General features: G+C 41.5%; 1 protein-coding gene across 5 annotated transcripts in view; it reads right to left on the bottom strand.

Annotated features, from left to right (window-relative positions):
- Nucleotides 1-573: 573 nt before the first annotated feature.
- The window catches only part of LOC100696540 (KAT8 regulatory NSL complex subunit 1), a 41,086-nt gene continuing 18,012 nt past the window's right edge, over nt 574-23,647 (bottom strand). For 3 of the 5 annotated variants that reach the window (XM_019362325.2, XM_019362324.2, XM_019362326.2), the window contains 13 exons: nt 13,835-13,976; nt 13,532-13,615; nt 11,762-11,871; nt 9,713-9,854; nt 7,833-7,998; nt 6,060-6,215; nt 5,187-5,417; nt 4,946-5,100; nt 3,263-3,387; nt 3,119-3,176; nt 2,677-2,789; nt 2,333-2,585; nt 574-2,242 (listed from right to left, as the gene is read on the bottom strand). In XM_019362325.2, the coding sequence (XP_019217870.1) occupies nt 2,024-2,242; nt 2,333-2,585; nt 2,677-2,789; nt 3,119-3,176; nt 3,263-3,387; nt 4,946-5,100; nt 5,187-5,417; nt 6,060-6,215; nt 7,833-7,998; nt 9,713-9,854; nt 11,762-11,871; nt 13,532-13,615; nt 13,835-13,976 (1,954 nt within the window). In that variant the 3' untranslated portion in view covers nt 574-2,023. The remainder of the gene's footprint in view (nt 2,243-2,332; nt 2,586-2,676; nt 2,790-3,118; nt 3,177-3,262; nt 3,388-4,945; nt 5,101-5,186; nt 5,418-6,059; nt 6,216-7,832; nt 7,999-9,712; nt 9,855-11,761; nt 11,872-13,531; nt 13,616-13,834; nt 13,977-23,647) is intronic. The other 2 variants (XM_019362327.2, XM_019362328.2) reach the window with 2 other exon arrangements.

The raw sequence follows: 23,647 nt of genomic DNA, 5'->3' as shown, positions 1-23,647 counted from the left end.
ATTGAAACTCCTTTCAGCTGTTTAATCTACAGTTTCACACCCTAAAAGAAGAGTCGCTCCATTTCCTGTTAACCTGCTCAAACAAAGTGCTGCTGATTTTTCCAGCAGATGCCTCAACTTACCATTTAATCACTGCCTGGGTGCCCATGAGCCTGGGCTTACGTTCAATCCATGCTGTGAACCTTTCACACCTCTGACAAAGTAAGTCAGAAATAAAACTCCTCGCGCTTCATTGTAAGAAAATCTGACTTTCTACATAAATCATCAGCTGCATGTTACTGTGTTCTGATTGGTCTGTTATGGATTTAAAACAGGACACTTCAGTGAGGATGACACTTCCAGATGCAGTTGGTGGTGTACTCAGGACGCTGATCACAGAAAGTTGTTTTACTTCATCAAATCTGACAGTAAAAATGTAGATTTCTGGTCTTCGATCATTCAGGACCAACTATGAAAAGTCTGCATTCAAACACCCGGAGCCAGAGGACAAACCCCTGAACGCAGCGCTACACCTGCAAGAGGCGAGCGGTGACATCACACAGGTTAAAATGAGCTGAGAGCAGGCCCACGGCACCAAGTTAAACATAAATGTTTTAATGGTACTATTTACAAAAAAGAAAAAACAATTCAGCTTTTTGATTAGGTTATAACTGCTGCAACAATCAAACAGGTACATCGACGTCTCGCTTAACTACAAAAAAAGAAAAAAAAACAAACAAACAGTGACTGAATGGCTGCGGGATAAAAAGGTGTAAAATGAAAAACCATAAATTTTTTTTGCATAGCAATTAGTTACTTTAAGGAGGAGGAGGAGTAGGAGGAGGAGGAGTGTGTGAGGTTATATGGAGGATGTGGTGAAAATAAAATCCGGTCCGAGTGTGACGATCGATCAATCGGTCGGAGGGGGCAGCAGAAGATTTTTTCCCTTGGAGAACCTGAGCTCAGGGCGGCTTCAGCTGAGAGCTGCTACATGTGAAATGTGAGAGGAGGGAGGGCGGGGTTTGTTTGCCGCGCTGCGATTTGATGTTTCTATTTCCTCTTTTCTTTTTTAAATTAAGTGGACGCCTTTGTGCCGTTGGGATCGGACGCAAGCGTGTTTGCTGACATGCAGCGGCGGCGCTTTGAGGGGTAAGTGCTTTAAAAAAAAAGAAAAAAGAAAAACTAATAAAAAACAAACTTAAAAACGCCGCATCTGTTTGTGCTGCCCTCTGTGAAGCTGAACTGAAAACAGAGGCGGCGGCGGCGGGAGACCAAAAAAGGAATGATTTACTATTAAAAGGAACGAACAAAAAGAAGAAGAGGATGAGTCAGAACAGAACGAGAGAAAAACTAACAACAAAAAAACCCCAACACGTCAGGAATGAAAAAACAAACAAAATGAAGCAAACCAGACTTGGCAGTTTAAAGAAGTGCTCTGGTGAGTTCAGGCGACCTCTAGAGGAAGGAGGGGGAACCACATCTCAAATGTACCAGTTTTATTTGGATGAGGAAGGTCTGAGGGGGGGGAAGAGGAAGGGCTGATTTTTTTTTCTCCTTTTTTATTGTTTTATTTGTCACTCCACTAAAAATGTACATGGGAATTACAAGCAAACTAGTCAATAGAAAAAAAACAAACAAACCCTTTGGCCATATTTTTGAGGAGTCCGCTACATAGTGCGCTACGAGTGTACACGCGACGTATGATACACCACTAAGCCCCCATGTACATTGTTTAGCCTACTACAGAAATTTTTTTGTAACGTGTTGTTTTTATACTTTTTTTTAACATTTATCTTTTTTTTTTTTTCTTCTTTCGTGTGACAAAAAACAAGTGTCGGGAAAGGCTTCTATCTCCGTAATGTTCACTAAAAACTGTGAAAGTATTAGACTGATGTTTGAATATCAAACAACAGGAACCCATTTAATGTTATTCTGCGCTGAGGTTCTGCTTGTTAATGCCAGAGAGGAGCTGTGTGTGTGTGTGTGTGTGTGTGCGCGCGTGTGTGTGTGTGTGTGTGTGTGTGTGTGGGGGGGGGGGCCTCATTCATCGGTGGGTGGAGGACTTGTGTTTTGGGGCACCGCCACTGCTCTCGTCGTCAAGCGGCGGCTCTGCGTCGTCTGAATCAAGACGTCCGTAGGCCATTGCTCGGCAACCTGAGATGCTGCGCATCCTGGGCCTGACTTGGTGATCGCTCTCACACTCGGGCTCTGGGGCTGGGTCTTCGGGCAGGGGGAAGCATCGGCGTTCCCACGGTGCCACCGTCTGGGGGGGAAAAAAATGCGGGTGTTAAAAACAAATGAAAGCTTCAGACGCTTCACAGGCTGACTGATCCTCAGGGGCGGAGCTGCGTACCCGCTCTTCGAAGGTGAAGTCCGGCGTGGAGCACCGCGTGTCCTCACTGGACAGGAGCCGGTGGGAGTCCCTCGAGCAGGGCGTGTGGGGGTTGGAGGCGGTGTCGGGGCTGGCGGGACTCATGGGCGACGGCACGTGGCTGTAGTCGTGCAGCATCGGGCAGTGGCCCGGGTCGGGGGACGCGGGCTGAGGGGTGGGCGGGTTGGTCCCGCAAAGCAGAGGTGTGGTGCGCCCGTCCACGGACTTGTACGACCTGAGGAAGAAACGGAGGAGTTGTCAATGTCACGGCTGCGGCGGGACAACAAACGTGAGGCGTTTACTGAGGCGTGTTACGCTGCTCTTACCTGCTGCCCCGCCTCTTAGCGGGAGCCAGGGCCCTCCAAGTCCAGCGGGTGCGCTCCTGGTCCTCGTAGGGCTGATGGAGCTGGATGAAGGCTGCGTCTGACAGGTCCTCCACCTGCAGAAACATCACACGTCATCAGGACCCCGAAAACTCGCTCGCTTCGGTTTAATCGTCAAACACTCGGAGAGCAAGCGGTTTGACCGTCTGAGCTTGAACAACGACGCTGAGATGTTTTTATAACTTTTAATGTCACACTAAGAATTTAAACGAGGGTTTTTAAGGCTTTCAAAGCCTTCATGATTGCTTCACAGGTTTAAATGTACGAGTCAGATCCGACCACCAGGTGTCACTGTTCGCTCAGCAGCGATCTCCTGAATGGATCCTAACATCCCAGCTTAACACATGAAATCTGATAAATACCACTGATGAGGTGGTTCTCTCACCTCGCGTTCGTTCTCCTCCTCGGTTATGGGTTGCAAGAAGACGTCCACAGACCGCCAGCTTTAGAAAACGAGACAAAAACGTGTGAGTGCAGGAAACCAGCAGCTACAGCAGAGCAGTATTTTTCCATGCAGGTATTGGTTTACCTGGGTGTGAGAATCTCTTTGTACTGAAGCTTCTCCACGCGGGTGGTGGCGGCCACAGACATGGGGATTACAATGTTGTTGATGTCGAAGGAGCTTTCACCTCGCCTCCTCTTGATTGGCTGCTGCTGGAGAACAAAGGAGGAGTGTAAACAAGCGAGACTTTACACAGAAGTCTGCAAACAATAACGACTTGACCGGCTCCGACACACTTTCAGCTCAAACACTCTCACAGTCTGCAGGGAGGATGACACGTGTCATCATGTTAATCCAAAAGATGAAGGTTAATAAAAACTGAGGTCATCATGAGCTCACTTCACAAGCACATTTGGATATTTACAATTTACAGGTTTCCTCTTTAATCCAAGGAGAGACTTTGTTTAATAAATGTTGTCCATGTCGGTGTAAAAGACCAGCAGGCATCAATTATACATTCATCTTTTAGGGTGAGCGTGCAAATGAGCTGAAGGTGCCCTGCAGGCCACAATAAGTTGGTCAAGTCTGCAGCATTTAACCATTTCTACGTCCAAACACTCCTCCAGCTCCCAAAAACAAACCGAGAGCTCCAAATTTATCCAGCTCCAAGAAAATCACCAGATGAACTTTAATATCCGTGAAAAAGAGGCTTTACAAGGTTTAGAGACTCAACTTTGGACGTAAATGAAGACAAAACATCGACTTGTAATAAGTTTGTGAAGATGAGTACATGCAATTCAATACAAGCACAAAAAAGACGTAGGAGGAGTTAAATTGCTTCCAAAAGTTCACACGGCAGGAAGACGACGCTGAAAACCGAACTTCAGCCGTGAGAACCTCTGGAGTGAGCCCAACCACAGCAGCAGGTTAATCATTAAAATGCTGCTTCATGGTTTCAGATTACTCGCTAAGAAGTCCTGAAGCTAAGCATCCACACAGACAGCCTGATTCTGAAGTGTGAAAATAATGAATTAAAATAAAGTAAAATTATTAAAATAATAATGAGGAAAATAATGAGGGAAAAAAAAAAAAAAAAAAAAAAAAGCGAAAACAAAAACAACCCCAGACAGCGCAGCACGTTAAAGCGCTCCGACCACGAACGGGGTCACAGATCACGAGTTACAGAGCGGATACGGCAGCAGCTGGCGCGACGAGTCTGCCGAGTGTTTTTGTTTCCTGCTGCTTTTTCTGCTCCAGCAACCACAAAAGTTTCAGCTCGAGTTTAACGTCTGAACCTCCGCCCAGCGACAAACACTGTGTGATGAGTGTTTACCGAGGCCATGTTCTTCTCACACCCTGAGCCTTAACTTTTACTTCTGTTCGCATTAATGGCGCCAAAAACGCATCAGACAGTGACGCTCGCAGCTTTTTTGCATGCTGCCGCCGCAGAGGTCTCAATTTGTTTGCTGTCTTCCTCACTACAGCGCAGCTTTCCCACACACTTCGTGTCTAAGACTTTCCCTGGAACACATTTTCTTTAATGCTGTGCTCGCCATCTTGTGTCATGTGAAACCATCGGATTTCCACGCAGCTACTGAAATAAATGGAGGTCATTAATAAAATCTATGACTGCAGATCGCAGAAAAGAGCTGCACAACAGTAAAGCCTGCTTAAAACACAGAGCGAGCTTCTTTTTTTTTTTAAAACCCCTGACTGATGATTTGAATCATCCAAATACAGTGAGAGATGCGGGCAGGCGGGCGTCCTTACAGGCGTGCTCGAGACGCTCTGGCTGCCCGGGCCCAGCAGCGCAGAGTTCTCTGAAGACGTGGACAGCTGGCGTGTTAGGGGGCTGTGCAGGGACGAGTTCATGTTGGTTAGAGTCGTGCAGGGGCTGCTCGAGTCCATGAAGAGTTTGGGGGAGGCTGGAAGAAAGAAAGGAAAAGTCAGGCGGGTTCACTGATGCGTGGACCTCAGATTAAAGCCATCCTCCTGCAGACGTGCAACTCACAGTCCGCTCTCTCCAGTGAGTGCTCTCTTATTCTCTTGCGGCTGTAGTTCTTGTCGTATGGCCCTAATGGGGCCGAGATGGCCTGCAGCCGCTCGGTCTTACACACAGCTTGGCCCTCCAGCCTGGCCGCGGTCATCACGGCACTGCTGCCGCCGCCACCGCCTCCGCCAACACTGCTGTCCACTGTCCTCGACTTCTCAGCACTTCTCTTGTGGCCCAGTCCTGCAACACCAGGAGTACATCAGGTTACTGTCACATATGGCACAGGTTAGGACAACTCACTCCACAGTTGTGGATGTTCACATTACACATTAAAACAAACATGTTCAGATAATAAAAATTTACTCCAAGATATTTGTTGAGTTTAAAATACACTCCCTGAAGTTTTCAGTTCAGTTCTGCTCATATGTCAGATATTAAATCTTCACTTGTGTGATGGTGGAATTAGTCAATGTGTATTTTCTCTTCTAGGACAACAACCAGCTGCTCTTTTCTCAGCTGAGTGGATATGACATCGAGATCGGGCCTTCTCAGAAGGCAGATTCTCTTCTGAGAAGCGTCTCATTGCGTGAAATTAGGAAATACGGCAGCTACTGGGACAGAGTGGACTGTGAAACCTACACAGCTGGAATTAAGCAGAAACCTGACCTGAAAAACAATCACACTGTGTCCCAATAATGTGCTGACTTAAAAAATTACATTTCGTAACATCGTACATTTGTACACATTTGTCTGTTTCTTCACGTCTTATATTTATTTTGAATGTGAAAGGTCGTATTTAAGTCTGGGTGATGTAATCTCAGAGGCGTCGCTGTGCTCGTGTGCTGTTATCAAATGGCAGAAACCTGCCGCTCAGACAGCTCCCATACTTACTGACTGCCATGAGCGAGTTGGTGAACTTGTGCTTCTCTTTGGATGAGGAGAGCTTGTGTTTGAGGGAGAGCTTCTTCAGTGGTTTGCTCCTCTCCAGTGACTTGGTCTGCCATTGGCTCTTCATCACCTGCTGCAGCCGCAGGCCTATACAAACGTCTGAGGAAGACAGCGGCAGAGGAAACGAGACTCAGAAAAATGAACTTCATGAAGAAAATGTTATGCTTTCCCTCATATTCTGTCATATATGTTCTTGTTACGGTGACGGAGGTTCACGTTAAACACTGTGAAACTTTCAAATTAACGAGGTCAGCATACGAGATAAATGCTGACTCAGTCTCGGGCAGTTTTTTCTACTCTTGGCTCTTCTCAGGCACACAGCTCGACCTTCCAGATGTTTCCAAGGGGCAGCCAGTCAGGAGCTTACTTGTTTCACACAGGAGGACAAACTGAGGGCACTTCTGTAATTACACTCAGAATTTAACAATGCCACCACCAGGGGGCAGAGTTTTCTGTGGACGTGTTAAAACTCAAATGTAATGAGGGTTCAGTGCTGAGCGTTTTTAGGCAAATTGAGGTTCAGATCAGCACACAGTAGCATAAACTGATATTACATCAAAGTGCAGCCCAACTTCAGCTAATAAATATATTCCACGGGTTTTTTTGTTTTTAACCCAGCGTCCGGTGTGAAGCACTACTACTAGAACCAAAACGCAGCAGTAATGCACATACAGGCTGCCAGACACCATTAAGCAACAAGAACAGGAGAAGAAAGCGCTGTAGCTACCAGGGATCAGACTGGTAAGGTCTTTATGGAGCTGTGACATTACATGCTGCTGTACTCACAGGAGAAAAAAAACACACATGTCTGCCACAAATATAGCATTTCAAGTAATCTGGGGTGGAGGGTGGCTGAAATGACCATCCTTAATATGAATCATGCCAAGTCCAAGAATACAAAAGACATATTCCTAAAATTAGTGCTATAAACTCTTAAAGAGTTTAGTGGAGTTTAGTGATTCACATGAAACAAGCCTTAGAGCAGCAGTCCAAATGTTCACTAATACCTTTAAAGTCACCTCCAAAATTTTCCCCCTTTGTTTTAGTGTAAACAAATTTATGTGCCCAGTGAAAATTACATCCATGAGACACCCTGAGATAGCTTCAGAAAAACAAAATGATTAAACAGTGAAAAGAAAACACAACATCACATCTCCTCTGGGCTCAGAGTTTCAGAAATAATCCAGTTAAATTACAGGAAAACGGACGAGCAGCCCACAACCCAGACTGAAGACAATTACACTTTTTCCCCCTGTATAATTAAAAAATAAAACTTACTTCCTGTCATTTATTGGTTTGTCAGTTAGACATTTTATTTAGCGTTAAAGGCAAAAATAAAACACTAAACTGCCTGAAAGTTTTGCCCTCCCTCTGGGAGCAAATCAGACGTCCTGATAGGCTGAATCTGGCACCAGGCTGTGAGCTTTACAGTGCAACCTTAGATAATCTATTCTGTGAGCTTCAGCCAAACCTACTGCTTCACTTGTCTGTGTCGTGTAAAACTATTCATGTTTTGATTTGCAGTAAAGTCAGAAATTCCTGTCTTCGTTTATGTAAGTTCTTTGCTGCTGCAGAGAGAGAGAAGACTAAATGACTAAATATGTTCAGCAGAACTTCCTGCTGAGCCCACAGCCACGCCTTGTTTGTCTTCCCCTCTGGATGTAAAGGAGGAAATGGCTGCGTAAACTCAAGCTCCGCTCTGAGACCAGCACTGACCGTCAGGGAAGGAGAGGATGGGGTGGACGCCAAGATCCAGCCTTGACAGGCGCTCCAGGGTGGGCAGCTCGTACTGAGGGTCCTCTCTGGGGGTGGGCCAGCCACCGCACATCACACAGCTGGGGTTAACCCTGCAGTTACACTGGATGCAGCTGCTCCTCGGGGCCTGCCAGGAGGACAAACGAGAGCGGTTGCAAATCATTCACAGCCAAGCTGTGATTATTAATAATTCAGCTGCTTCACCGACACGGCCGTTAAACACTTATTGAGTGAGTCATGCCAAAAAACGTTCTGCTCTTTAGAGCCGCTGACGTCATGCTCCGTGTGCCTGCTTTATGTCTATTCCCCCCATTTTTAAAATTGCTCTATTATTAGTTCTGCTGCTACTTTACTGAAACTTACTCTTTTAATACATACAAAAACAGAACAGACTGCACCCGCTCCTTAAGCTCCTTGTTGAATTGTATCTAGATTTTCTTCTTTTCCATTGACCTTGTGTATTTTATTCTATTTTTTCCTATTTAGCTGTGCCATTTTTTTCATACTGAGCCATTTCAGTTTGTGTTCCACTCTATTTAAGCCAGGCTGTGTTTAATGAGTTTGGTCCTCCCACTAGAAAAAACATAACCCATACAATCAGACAATACCTATTAGAATTTGTAAATCACTGGTGTTCAAAAGTTCCTCTGCAGAAAATGTCCTCCAGCTCATCTGAGGTATCAGCTCCTATTTTGATTAGATTTTGTTATATGAACGCACGTGGATGTATCTGACACCGATTTAGTTCGCTGTACTTCGTCCCACACAAATAATCAGTGTTTCCTCCTCACTACTGAAACCAACCCTATTATTATACACTAATATAGTACATTTTAATCTCTTTCGGCACACTCTTTAAAGAAGCTGTGGTAGTGCCTCAAGTTACTATGCTATGATTTAGGGAGTTTCCTGGTGTAAAATCAGGTGGTCTCTGAGCCACTTAGTTTCACTTTTGCCTTGTGATGTGCTCCATGATAAACTGATCATCACCAAATTATCCTGAATCATTGGAAGACGATGAGTCCACAAAGTGATCGACCTGGGGCTTCGATAAGGAGGGAACATAAACCAATCGGGTCAACACTGTAAATACTGACACTCTGTAAACATTAAAAGTCTTTAAACTAATCATGAAATGATTAAGATCATTCTTAACTACATCATAAAAACATGTAAAAAAAAAAAAAAGAAGAAAGAAGCCGTTTTAGAGGCACAGCATTTTAAAACGACAGCTGTGAATGATTTGGATTTTATAATGTGAATAGTTGTTTAATGTAAAACATGCATTAAGCTTCTTATGTCCTGCTGAACTGATAGGATTTTCTCTCTTTCTGACTCATGTGGTTCGCCATGCTTTGATTTGAAGGACCTTTTTGTTGTTTCTTTGAACGTCAGTTTTATTCCTCTAAAAATATTGTTTTTAAAAATAAACAGGAGAAATGTGACTGCATAATTGTAGTAGTAGTATTTTTAAGTGTAAAAGCCTCAACACATTTAGAGACTTAAAAGTCACACTTTTCTTTCTACCCCCACCCCCCCAACTAAAACTTGTGAGTCGTCACATGGGGCCATTACTGCCCTTTGTTGTTCGACTCTGAATGAAGATGCCCTACTTTCCCCATCTCTCGTTTACTCAGTTATTAGGTCACACACCAGCCAAAGAGTGAAGCCTAAAAAACTAGATGCTGTCTAACAAAAAGCCCTTTCACTGCTCTTTAATGTGCAAAACTGAACATTCAGCATGTTTGCGCCATTTTCACAAAGACTCCTTCACACAAGCGTGCCCTCGCAGCTTCTTTCAAGTGAAACCCAAGAATAATCCCAGAGAGCAGAAAACTCACCTTGCCGTTAAGGTTGGGCACAGTGTTGGGCTGAATGAGTCGCCGCCGCCGGCAGCTGATTAGAGGCCGCGTACGTGCAGCCACGCATGTGCTGTCGTAGGCCGACGGCTGCTGATGCTTGGCGTCTGTGCTTTCTGCCATCCTACAACACGGAGAGAAAATTTAGCACCTGTTAAAAGCTGGCGTGCTCGTAGCTGTGAGCGCATCTCATTAGCTTAAAACTCATCAATGTGACTTCAGCTGCCAGATGTGCTACACCTCAGAGATAACAGACTGTACTAGCAGCTGTACAGTCTGTATGATGCAGTGCCCAAAGTATTATAAACTTTGCAAAACAAAAAACTGCAAATATTTCAAAGAAATCAAAATCACTGAGCACATCAAGCATCCCAAACTCTGGATTCAGGCCTCAAGATAATAACAAGACATGTGAGCTGACCCTATGTGACAGCATTGCAAATAACCATCTGTGAGGACATTTTCACACTCTTTCCTGTGTTTGGAACAATTTTTTTTCCTAATCTAATGTATTATAGAGTCTGAATATTTAATGGTCATAACTTCAACAGTTTCCACACACAAACATTGGACATATAATTCAATAGATTGTCTTATGATACCTTTTTATTATAATTAATTAAAGTCAACTGGTGCCCCTTCAGAAACCTTAGTATGAACCTACACAATAAAAATTTACCTTAAGATGCCGTTGTAGCGCCAAATGAGTGGGTTGAAATTTGGTGCATTTTCAGAGCAAATCAATTCTACACCCACTCCAAGTGTCTAACCCACAGGTTCAGGAGCAAAACTGCACCAATTTTAATGTCTATGATGTAGAGGCACATAAACAAGTGTTCACTACAGAAAACTTTACCCAAAATACACTTTTCATAGGTCAGTATGTGATAGCAGGAGATTCCTTTTGTGTTAACAGAGCTTAAATTTAATTTTCAGGGCTGACAATTTCTTGTAAATATCACCGTTACTTGAAAAAGAGGAAACTCCGATTCACCCATCTACATTTAAAGGGCCTGTATTTAGCAAATTATTCACAGTATGAAGGTAAAATTTTGTACTGCTTCATTAAAATCCACTGAAGTCATTACTGAAAATAAAGCTGATTCTGTCAGGTGGGATTTTATTTGGTTAATTTTAAAAGGAATGACTTCTTTCTCATATGGCACTAACAACAGGAGATGGCCTGCCTTAGAAACCTTCATCAGCAATGAGGAAGCTGCCTGAGCACAGCGTGTAGGAGGCTGAGTTCACACGTCTATTACTCACTTCATTCTCACAGAGGTCATTACAGTTAATTAAAATGAAACTAAAACCAAAACCAGGTGAAAAACAACCTATGCACACTTAGAAAAACAAATGTTATTCAGATTTTTGTACAGAAGTTAAATGACACATCTACAGGACTGTGTCCACTGACTGCGTGAAATGAAAACTAAACTAATAATCAAAACTAAACCGAAACGGGCAAAGTCATCCTGAAAACTAAACACAACAGAAACAAAAATAAACTAAATAAAAACCCCTGATTCAAACACGGGTGCAGTTCAACAAACTTTGCACTATTGAGCTGGAGGTTAAAGGCAAGTCATCAGGCGGCATCTACCAGCTACACTTTCACATTTGCAAAGAAAAAATTGGTTCAGGGAAGCTGATGTTTAAAAGATGTGCCAGTTTTTTTTAAAATGCAGTATTAAGACTACAAAAAAAAGAAAGAAAAAAAAAGTCACAGACAGTTTTGTCCATAGTGGATATTGTGATTGCGTGAAAAGCACATGAGACAAATATTAAAGTTGGGTCCATTTATTACCACAGCAAAACACCACTATGCAAAGATGACTAACATGGATGTTTTCCATTTGAAATGTCTGCTGTGAAAAAGGCTAATTACTTTTCTACTAATCACTGCAGCTCCAGCTAAAATCAGCATCTCTGTAACTGCAAATCCAAATGAAGGACTCCCCTCTCGTGTTTCCCGGAAAGGCAGCGAGCCTTTCCGAGAACTCGAAATGAGGTAATCATTAGCAGCTGTACCTGCTGAGGACGCCGTTGACTGGCTGCCCGTTTTGACCTTTCCAAGGGCCGGGCTCTGTGCTGCTGATATGGGCGGTGCCCGTGTGCTCCAGCCGTTCTGAACCGGCGTCCTGCATCGACAGATAAGACCAAAACCAGTTAGACTACACCTCGTGTTAACAGGCAGGCTGACCACGCTGAGCACTCAGGCAGCCGGCGGTATTTCAGGAAACTGCATTAGAGACAAACTGAATCATCCTGGTCCTGTGGCCTTGAATTATTCAGTCCAGATTTGGGCTAAGGCCTTCACTCTCCCAAGGCTTAAACCATCAAGATAAAAAAAAAACCCTGAAGCACTTTTTTCACAAGCTTTTACACAAGTGAACAGTTTCATGATTCCAATCAACCTTTTGTCATTTCATAAACATCTGCTCCACATTTCTCTATCATTTTAAACTCAATAGCTGGGCGTGTGTTAATTTGTACTTTACGTCTTTGCAACATTGATATTTTTATTTTCTTGTATTAAATATATCGACTATAATGAAACATGCACAACATATACAGCAGCTTTGCCATGACATCAAATTACTTTAAAGACAGAAAAACATTTAATTTAATGAGGTTCAACATGCAGTAGAGCAAATGTACACCACTGCGATGGGAGGCTGCACAGCTGCAGCTGAACAGACAAACAATTTAAACACCCAGACAGGCCAACTCATCGAGAGAAATTATTTGGATCTGAGGGTTAGGGAGCTTTTTTTCTTTCTAAACTGCTTTGATTCGGTGAGACCCGAGGAACAGATAGGAAGACAATTTCCCGTGAACACTTAACATTTCATTTCCACCTGTGTGAAAACAAACACGCTCAATATTTCAGTCATTCTCAGGAATAGACTAAAGCAGAGCTGCTTATATTTACCCACTAACACAGTATCCGAAGATCAAAGTGCTGAATAAATCTACAACTAATATTCATTCATTAATATTTATTTATCTTTACATTATACACTTGAATGAATGGGGTTATTTATAAGAATTGATGAAGGCTAAAGATTTTTATCTTGCACCATTTTCTCTTTGATCGAAGAACTGCTAATTAAACTAAAGCTGAAAATTTTGTAGCCTTACTGCTATTTCATTTTGTTTTTGTATTCTTCCCTTTGTATTCACAAAAAACTGATCTGAGGCTCGCCTCTTACATAAATCTTTAAACTCATCTTCATTCAAAATAATCCCTTTTTAAGCATTTAGTCTCAGTTCATCCTCCGTCTTAAACAGTTTCAACTTCTTCTGATTGGTTGCGCATCTCAAAAATAAGGTTTGAACAGTAGGTGGGTGGAGCTTGTGCCACTTGCAGCTAGAGCTGTGTACCTGAGATGATGGGATCAGCCTTGCTAAGTAAGAAAAGGGGGGCTATGAAAACAGTGTCAGCGGTTGTATTTTAATGCAGGCCAAATATTTTTCTAAAAGAATATAAAAATAGTGAAAATGCTCCTTTTAACTAATCTATCCAAGATAGTGGCTGGGTTGATTAAAGATAACCTCTGTCTTGAACCGTTTACAGCAGAAGGATGAGACTTTGATTCGCAGGGATTAGACATGCATACAGTGACCTCATTATTTTGTCCTATTTCATGTGACCATGCACAAATGTAACAATACGTGTGACAGAAAGTATGTAAAACAATAAAAAGGTCAACAAAAAGAATAAAAACAATGGTTTTAAGCAACTAGCAGCTACTGTTCCATTAAAAGGTAATTTTTTAAAGAAACAAATCTGTTTACCTGAGTATTTACAGGCTCTGCTTTCACTTCTGTCCCACCTGCAAGCACCCCGCTTGGAGAAACACCTCCCAGCTCTACTGAGCCCTGAGAAATCGAGAGATGAGTTATACTTTCAATTCAAAGATAAAGAAATTAATACAAGTTAAAATGTATCACAGAGGTTCTTCATCCTACAGTGTCAGTGGAAATGCACATAAAAGGACTCTTTTCTGATTTTATGACACTTGATGGAAGATAATGGATTTTTCTGCACATCAGAGAAAGAAAAATGCACAGACGTGTCTAACAAATGGAAGGACTGACCTTGCTGGCGCGGATCTGTCTATAAATGTCCGTCTGCTGCCGGATGCGGTACTCCAAGTCCGAGATGTGGGCCTGGAGCCAGTTCCAGTGGCTGATGATGGCAGCTCTCTCCACGGTGTAGCGGCTCTCTGCTCGCTTCCATCTGCAAGGGAAGAAAAAAAAAAAAAAAAAGATGACACGAGTGTTTAAGTTATTGTAAACAGAAGACACTCTGGGTGATAGTGATTTATTTCACGTGTGTCCAGATCAAATCTGCTCTTCACTAACTTTGATCTGGCCAGCAGATCACTTTAGGTTCTTAATATTTGAGCCCAACCAGCTGTAGCAATGGTTTGAATTCCACAGACACATTAAACTAGACAGACAAGCACACCTAAAAAAAAAAACCCAAAAAAAATCCCAACGGGCTAATACAGAATACAACAAAAAGGAAAGTTTATGCTGCAGGCAGACAATCTGAACTGAGGCGTCAGGACCTCTGATGGATTTCGATCCACCAGTCTGAGGAGATGAGCCAGGCAAAAAAAAAAAAACACAGTGAAATCTAAAACCAAGTTTTTATAAGCTTCCTTTTATGTGATGATGTATCTCTCACCATTTTTTCATCTCCCTTTTAGGAGTCTATCATATAAATAAAGTTCTTATTTACTACTACATCTTTACTGTGAGTAAAGAAAGGCCTGTGTTGGGCCATGGGTCTTAAATGTGCTGCCATTTTGGTGTTTAAATTCACAAATATACACATAGATAAGGAACAACCAAGAGGAAGGAACAGTCTCAAAGCTGATGGGAGCTGAAAAGAGTCAAATCAAAGTACGGAGGAGCTAAGGAGGGTTTCAAAAGGCTGCAATGTACAAGTAGCTTTTTTTTTTCCTTTTTCTTTTTTTTTTTTAAACAGAGTTTCTAGTAGTAGAAGCAGTAACTTCCTACACACCTTGTTAAGTCTTACAAACATATGTGCAAGAACAAAGTTAAAGATTAATCATTGTGCTTTGATTGCAAGGTCTAATTCAGGCTTGTGAAACAAGCAAGTTGCTTTCATGGTCTTATCTTGTTCAATTGTCCAGAAGTTGGACTGGGGTGGGGGGTGGGGGGGACAAAAACAAACTAATTTATTTTCACAAAGGTCAAATTAAATAGAAACACCAATGAAAAACAACTTCATTTCTAAGGCTGTAATTTTAAATAAAGAGGAATAAACAGCATATGACTCACTTTGATTGTTTTAATATAGCCCATAATCTTTATTTATTGAGCTTTCTTATGTAAAAATCCCCCAACCTCACACCAGGAAACAACTTGATAAGCAGCATGATTTATTATTGCAGTTTGATGTTCATAGGTCACATGTAGGTTTTAACACAGCCAGCTGATGAAGGTTCAAAACAAATCAACAGACTATTGTGTGAAAAAGAAAATGCACTTAATTTAGTGAAACTGTGGGACAGTATTATTTTCTTTTATAAAGGATGTTTCAGTGTACACTCTGCTAAAGGAGGTAATAAAGGAAGCACTGAAGCAGCCTTCCTTAGCATTTAAGGAATTCAAACAGCTTTTATTGTGTCTGCCACAGAGACACCTCCAGGTCATTTCATTCAGAAACCTTCATAAGAAAAACAGACCAGTCGGCATCAGCCCTCGTCTCGCTGGGGCCCAGTGTGGCCTTTAGTGAAGCTCCACTTATTTATGCAACTGGTCTTCAACTACAGTTATTAGTCTGTTCCCAGTTTATATAAGTGCTTTCCGGTTTTACTGAACTATTATTAAACACTAAAATTGATTATTTGGAGCATTTCCGCTGTCAGACTGCAGAGGTCAGTGAATCAGCGTTACAGCAGAGCTCCCAGCAGTGGCAGCTGCAGGCAGCCTGGAAAAGCATTAGAGTCAAAAAAATAACATGATTAGGCATGCATTATAAATATGTGGAGAAATTAAAAATTAAAGAAAAAAAGAACTGGGGGTTTCCACTGCAGGGGTATGCTCTGTGAGAAAGGAACAAGTGCCAGCTGAGAGCAGGGTACTCCATTTTACCAGTATGACACACAGAATGGCCATTTCAAAGGCAGACATGAGAGGAAAATGTCTGCTCCTGCACACTGCGGAAGCAACCACAGAGGGCACCATTTCTTCCAAAGACAGGGCCGCAGAGGCTGTGGATGAACAATGAAAGTAATGACTCAGATAGCAGACAAAGATAGACCTTGCACTCCCTCTTTCTCCTCTCTTCCCCACACACCCCTAACCTGTTTTCAATTTCCAGAGCTTCCACCAGGGCAGAGGTAGATGGGAGAGAAAGACAAGGGAGATGGGAAGGGTCGCTCTGGCAGTCTGGAGAGGATCAGACAGGCCTTAAAAGCAAATCCACATGGCACAGGGTGCAGGAGGGTGTGGGGCTGGGTGCAGACACTGGAATAACCAATAATCCAACCAAGAATCCTGCCTTACTGAGGTGCTGAGCGGAAACAGCTCCTCTGGCGGATGACGTCCACCTCGGAGCCGATCAGTGCAATCAGAGACATTTCGATTTCTTCCTTGACACATCTGCTAGTCTTATGTCCCCGTTCAGTACGACATAGTATGGAGGACAATGCTGCAAATACAGCTGCAGTGTTTCCTGCTGGCACTACTTCCTGTTGCTGTTCCACACACACACACACACACACACACACACACACACACACACACACACACACACACAGAGCTGTAATGCACCCAAACACACCCATTAGGATCAGTTCCATTTAGTCCCTGTGAATTAGAGGTATCAAACATGAGACCCAGGACCTAAAGCCAGCTCACCAAAGGGTCCAAATTCAGCCTACTTGATGTCTGACTGCAGTAAAGGTACTGACTGAAATTGTGGAGAGAGAGTCTTGCATGCAAGTACGATTGGCCCTCTTATAATCATTAAAATAATTTGTCTCTCTTACTTTACATAGCACAAACATCAAGTTACATACTCTTAAGGTAAAGAGGGGTGTGTCGAACTTTGCCATGTCATTTCCTCCAGTATTTCTGAGCCACGTGAACGTTCAGCAACTATTACACAACATAAAAATCTGTCAGAAACTGCAACCAAATAAATTTTACACATTCTCCAACTGTGACAATCTTAAGTCAAAATCTTGTTTTTGTTCAGCACTGAACAGAGGAAATCACAGCTAGTAGATGAGCCTGGTATCCGAATGTAGGTAAAATAGAGGCCTTTCACATACAAGTTTTTAAACAGCCCTAATAAAATAACATTTCCTGCAGATATTTTCTGTACTCAGGAATTCAAGAGGGGACAAGCGCTGTTAAATAAAAAAATAATATTAATAATACTACTACTAATAATAATGATGATGGGTGACTTATCCAACCCTTTATACTTCTAGTGTCTGTAACTTTGAAAATATTGATAGCATGAAAGTAAAATTTGCTATTTGTTCATTAAATATGGTTATTGTACAAAGATCAGATCACATAAAGACAGCCAAATCACCAAGGTGAGTGAGGATACGTCAGCCCCTCAAAAGCAGAAGCAAAACATCACAGATATGATAAGGAAAGGCTGAACGGGAATGAAGTGGAGCTTCAGTCCTTAGGACACCTCATCAGGACTGACAGACAATATGCCAGCTAAGTTAAAATAATCCACTCTGAAAGTGCAGAACAATCTAAAAATCAGACAACAGAAGAGATGGAGGAAGAGCTTCAGCTGCAGTTTACTAAAGCACAAACAGAGCGATCATTACAAGTCCAATGACCTCAATCACCAGGGTGACTGAGGAGGTTGAGAAAGAGGAGGGGTCAGTTAGAAAGAACCCACTACTACCTCATTCTTTCTCCCAACGAGGAGCTCCTCCCCTCCTCTCTAATCAGGACAAATTTTCCTCCCCCCTCAACTCCCACACACACACACACACACAAAGTGCCAGCAGCAGTCGCTTCGGCAGACGTTTTCTGGCTGTCAGCGGATTCTCCATTGTGGTGCTTCTCTGGATACAGCACATATGTTGTCTATAACATAGTGACCCCTTAAAAACCACCATTACCGCTCAGTAACGCTGCTAAGCTCTCTCCATCAAAAACCAGCAGGTCCTGATATCCCATCCGCTGGACAGATGATCCTGCCTCATGTGAAAACAACCAGTTTTCCTATAGATGTTAATCAGGGGTACAACAACCCGACATGTGGACCAGACAATGGTCCAATCTTTACTCAAAAAGGCTACTGAGGATGCACTGATCTAATATTCAAATTTGGTGTGCAGTAGTTTGGTAACAAAAAGATGAGCAGTGCGTAGGCATTTCTCACCTGCTAGTAAGGATAAATCAACCTGATATCTTAGTCAGACGTTAGTATCCTGATCAGATATTCGTGAACTCAACATACTGACCTATTGGCTAATGTTTTTAATTCCTTTCCAAACTGTTTTTTCTTGAAATGAGGTAAGAGCAGCTAGCACAAGCATTGCATAGAGGATGCCAACAAATGGGAGAGGGGAAAAAATGTAGCTTACTTAGTTACCAATTTATGTCTTGATTATATTGCATTACGCTTATCTGCTGTGTGTGTGTGCACACAGATGACTCACTTGCTACAGAGCAAATCTACCCAGAGGTACAAATGAAGTAACCCGAAGCTAATGATGTGTTCTCACCGAACATGAATTAAACTTTTGTCCTGCGTCACACAGTCTACCACTCAAAAGCCACCAGATGAGGAAGAGTACAAGTGATTGCTGAAATCTAGTGAATGCAACATATTGCAATGAAGTGCTGTGAATTTGCTCATTTTCCCTGTACAATAGTGAAGGGTTTTTGCGATGCAGAATGAAGCAAATTCTTTGCTGAAAATCTCACACTATGAGCGAGACATTTTTGTCTCCATCTCACTTGTTTACTTTCAGTCTTGTACACCAGGCAGAAGCTAGAAAGACAATTTGGTGCAGCAAATGCTGGGACGCTATTACTGCAATAATATGCCAATATAAGGAATTACATTTTATGCGCAGAGTAAGTAAAGCAATCTTTAAGTTGAACTCAATATTGTCTTACATATAAGTAATGATTCCCAGTGTCCTCCTCAGAATAGGGCTCTGCAGTTAATCTAATTTCATAATCATTTAAAACACGATCATCAGGATAAAAGTGCGTTCTGTTTTTGTCCTTTACTTTTGCCCCTCAAGAAACTCCCCACCAGTCTGTGGTGGGTTTAGTTCAATACACATTAACTTTGTTAGTTTATTCAGTTAGATGGTAATCAAAGTTCATCTGATTGTTTTTGTAATTGTGACTTGGAAACCCCCCCCCCTCATTCTCTCAATACTGGCAGGTCATAACCCCACAGAATGAGGAATACTGAAACACTGGTGGTGGATTAGAATAGCAGACACCTGAAGCCAAAGGTTTAAAAATCTCTCTCTCTCTCTCCCCCATATATATATATATATATATATATATATCAGTGCATTCTCAACAACTTTAATCATCTTTCTGACCCACTAGCTCCACAGAGACTGTTCACTTCCTTTTCAAATAGAAACAGAACTTGGTGAATCAACTGCATGTGGTTGTATAACAGTTGGCAATTCTAATAAGCTGTAATCTGAGCCACCATGTTTTGGTTTATCATTTCGTCATTAAAAGCACATGTTGATTACAGTGTATACAGGCATGTCTGCTGTATGACAGGGGCTTGGCTGTATCACACTGGTCTGCTGGACAATTTTTTAGAAATGAAGCTCACTGATTAATTCTCTTTTTAAACCAACAGGGGAAAAAAAAAAAAAAGTGCCACAAAGGACAGTAAAAATGTGCTTCCACCAACCACAGCCATGAATACACCTGTGAAGCATAACAGCAAATTAAAAGCAGTATGAGAGGGTACTGAAATAAAGGGGCTGTTTTTACAAGCTTTGAGAGCCAATGTTTTATAAGATTCATCCCAAATAGCCTCATTTTTCATCAAAAAGGTTAAACAGAATAGCAGTGAAGATGAAGCTGCTGTCATTCATGCTATACCTCGAGAAGAATCTGATCAAATGTGTAAAAGGCGATGAAAAGTGTCCTTCCTTGTGCTTCTTTTTAGCACCACTATTTTTTAAAAGTTACACAAGCATTTAAAAATAAAAGCTGTCTGTATTTAGCTGATTTAAATACTAAGCTGAAAAATGACAGCAGTCATCCCACTTTCTGATGCAGTGATACCTGAAGCATGCTGAAGTGAACACAATTAGAGAGGTTTCAAAACTAGAAACGCATTTACTTCCTTGAAAAGTTACTAGAAAATATGAATGTGTGTGTATATTTGTTTTTTGTGGGGACCAGTGAAACTTGACAGTGTTATACAACTGTAGGACGCATTGTTAGGTTTGTTTCACTGTATCACTCTTACACAACAATGCTTAAAATTAGTATAGGACCGACGTTAACACAGACTAGGGCTTTGTGATTACGCCACGATTAATATGATTACATACAGAAAAACAGGAGCTTCAACTTAAAAGAATTAAGTGGATTTCCATGCCCTTTAAATATAATTGAATTAAATAAATAAATAAACATGAACTGAGGTAAAACTGCCACAAGCCTGGCTGAGTGTAATTTTGGACTATTAGTAAAGAAAAAAGGCAGATTCTTTAATCTAAATTATCTTGTTTAATATAAAATTTAATTAACTGCACAGCCAAAGCACAGACAGAACTATTGTCCATGTAAATAAAAGTCATGTCCACCCACGTCACCTGTGATCAGCTGCTTTCACAAATACAGTGAGTTCTAGTTTAAAAGTGTAGGTTTAACCTGAACTTTCTCCCTCCTCTTAAACCATATTTATGATCCAGGTCCAAACTGCATATTGCCATATTATTTAACAGCATCAGTGCCACACACACCTTTGACAGGGCGCCTCCCATAATCTGTAACTTTCCGTAAACTTATGATGTGACATCTGCTCCCAGCTCGCAGCCTGATTGGCAAGCTGTGTGTGGAGGTCAGAGAGGAGCTGGGTCATTGTACTTTTCTCTCTCTTTCATGTGAACAGCTAAATGCAGCACTATCAATATCTTCCAGGAGAGAGACAGTTTAAAAATGTGGTCCCACACCCATTCAAACTTGCAGCGATGGCTTGCGTTTTACCTCCACCTTCCTCTGAAGCAGTCTGCAGCAAATGCAAACATTTGATACTCAACAGATGTGCCACAACTCCAAAGAGCAGTCATTTAACCTGAATTTTCATATTTTACTCCGGCTGGCAATAAAGAGAGTGGAAAAGTTAGGGCTGAACTGGAAGACGACTTCCAGCCAGGCAACTGAAGGCATGACTGGAAGACTTCTTCCAGTTCAGGAGTGTCAAATCTGACCCAGTGGGTGAATATGCAAAGTCTGAAAATTGCTGTTCCCGCTGTTATACTTTGATCACTATTATTTAACCTTAACCCCCCCCCCCCCAAAAAAAATTACCTCTGCAAATGTTTCCCTATCTTTAAATAAGTACATTATGGAAAACAATTACCAGGTCCATAAGCCCAACTCAAAGATCAGCCTCAATTGACTTCCGTAAAAACTAAAAAAATGTAAAAAAGCCAGGCAACTGAAGGCATGACAGGAAAGTTCAATTTCAAACATTTCTCTCATTCCTTGAGTCTAAAGATCAGGCTGAAAGGTTACGAAAACTTCACATGTAATTTTTTTGTAGCTAAACACAAAAAAATTACATGTGAATAGTTACTTCTTTATGAGTGAAAGAATCTGTGTAGAGGTAAAAATACTTTTAAGGCTAAAATCGCTAACCTAACCTATTTTTAAAAATCAAATTATTAACTTCACTGCAGTTAAATTGTTTGGCACCACTGATTAAAAGCAAGTACTCATTAACTGCAAAAATTAGAATTTATTATAACTTTAAAAATAAGTGTTTTTAATTAAGAGGATTATCTTAAACTTTAAATATAATTCAATATATAATTTATGAAAAAAATAAAACACTTCCAAAATCTAAAATGACAGAAAAATACAGACTTTTGGAAAATCACCTCATTTTTAGTTTTTTGCCAGAATCATGGTTTTGTTTTTAGGCAAAAAGAAAGCAACCCCACTCTGCCAAATGAGCTGTTTTCACCACGGGGTCTGTGTGGGTAAGTGAAATTACTAGAACTTTAGCGAGCTATGTTCAAGTAGAGCAAAGTTGAGCTTAACACCAAAAACTCTCAACGTGAGTGTGCTCTAGTTTCTGAAGAATTACATTTTATATATGCAAACTGACTAGCAATGCAGAAGGAAGCTGTGTAGTAAAAGTACGACTTGCACTGTCATAAGAATTTGCATGAATATGTTTTCACGCTGGGCCTCATCTGTTGCCAAGTGTGTTTTACACTGCAAGAACTGTAGCTGACACAAGAGGGATTATAAAATCGATAAGTATTTATCACCAAGAAGATTAAATCCGTCAAATTTCTTTCACTTTGACCCATCCACAAATGTAAGTGATTTCAACATCTGTCATTAGTCACAGAGGACAGAGTCAGTACTGAACACAGGAACTATTTCAATGACACAGGTTTAAAGTTTCAGAGCTCTAATGCACACATTACAAATAAACTGCATCGCTGAGAGGCAAAGTAAATTAATATTTAATTTGTGAAAGCACAAAATAAATACTTTCCTGCAGAAATACTTCACGGGTACATTTCTCTGTTTATATCCTTTCTAGATCATTATCACACGTTCCTCTGATCATAACTGATGTAGATAGAAGTCAAATTATTTATTTTGTGCGAAACAGAAGTGAAACGACACATCAAACACACCGTGCACCTTAGAGCCTGAAGCAGTAACCCCAAGTTAATACCGAAAGCTCTTAACCACCATCGCAATGCGCATCATCTCTGACTAGAGTCTTTAGTTTTGTCATGACAGGTAACTACTACAAAGACATTAAGGCCGCATTAAACCTGATTTGTACTTCAAACCTCAGGTTTAGGTTGGACTAGAGCTGGGCGATATGACCCAAAATTCAAATCTCGATATTTTTTAGCTGGATGGCGATATAAGATATATATCTCGATATTTTTTTAAAGCCACAAAGTAAGAACAAAAAGAGAGTTCTTAGTCAAAGCTGCATCCCAGATGTCACACAGGCACTTTTATTAACATACAGCATAGACGTACATGAAAAAAACTACTCAAAAATAAATTATGAGCATTTATTAAATAATGATGCTCTATAAATAAAAGAAAACTATGTTGTTTTGTGCATAACAAAGAGCTCACAATTGTGCAGTCAAAATGTAAACTAAAAGACGCTGAGCATAATAACATACAGATTTCACAGCTGCTCTGTTCCCAACTTCTACTGCGTGACTGACAGCCTGGAGTTTGAAATCCGCTTCGTAACCATGTCTCTGAACAGGTGCCATTTATGGTCCTTATACACACACAATACGGTAATATTACGTTGAACCACAGTACGTATTACTCCGCGAGGCTCCTCAGTAGCCGTAATGCTCCGACAATCCATCAAGCGGTGCAGCTCCGTAGCTTACCAAAGTCGAACTAAAACATTTTTTGACAGATTGCTGAGCGCTGTGTATCACATAAAATCGGTTCGCAGTCATCAAGCACAACCAGAATTCATACAAAAGGCGTGCAGTCAACTTTTGAGAAAATGAAAGGATTTCAGGCCGTGCATGGCGTTAGCGTGGCTAGCTCGTTAGCGTGGTTAGCTCGTTAACACGTTGACGCCGTCCAGCCCCACGCACGGGGCGATGCGCAGTAACTCATTAACGGAGATTTGCCGTGTCCATCTTGTCGCTGCCTGCAGGTGAA

The sequence above is a fragment of the Oreochromis niloticus genome, linkage group LG8 (genome assembly GCF_001858045.2).
Source record: "Oreochromis niloticus isolate F11D_XX linkage group LG8, O_niloticus_UMD_NMBU, whole genome shotgun sequence".
Classification (NCBI taxonomy): domain Eukaryota; kingdom Metazoa; phylum Chordata; class Actinopteri; order Cichliformes; family Cichlidae; genus Oreochromis; species Oreochromis niloticus.
This window is presented reverse-complemented; position numbering and strand designations above follow the sequence as displayed.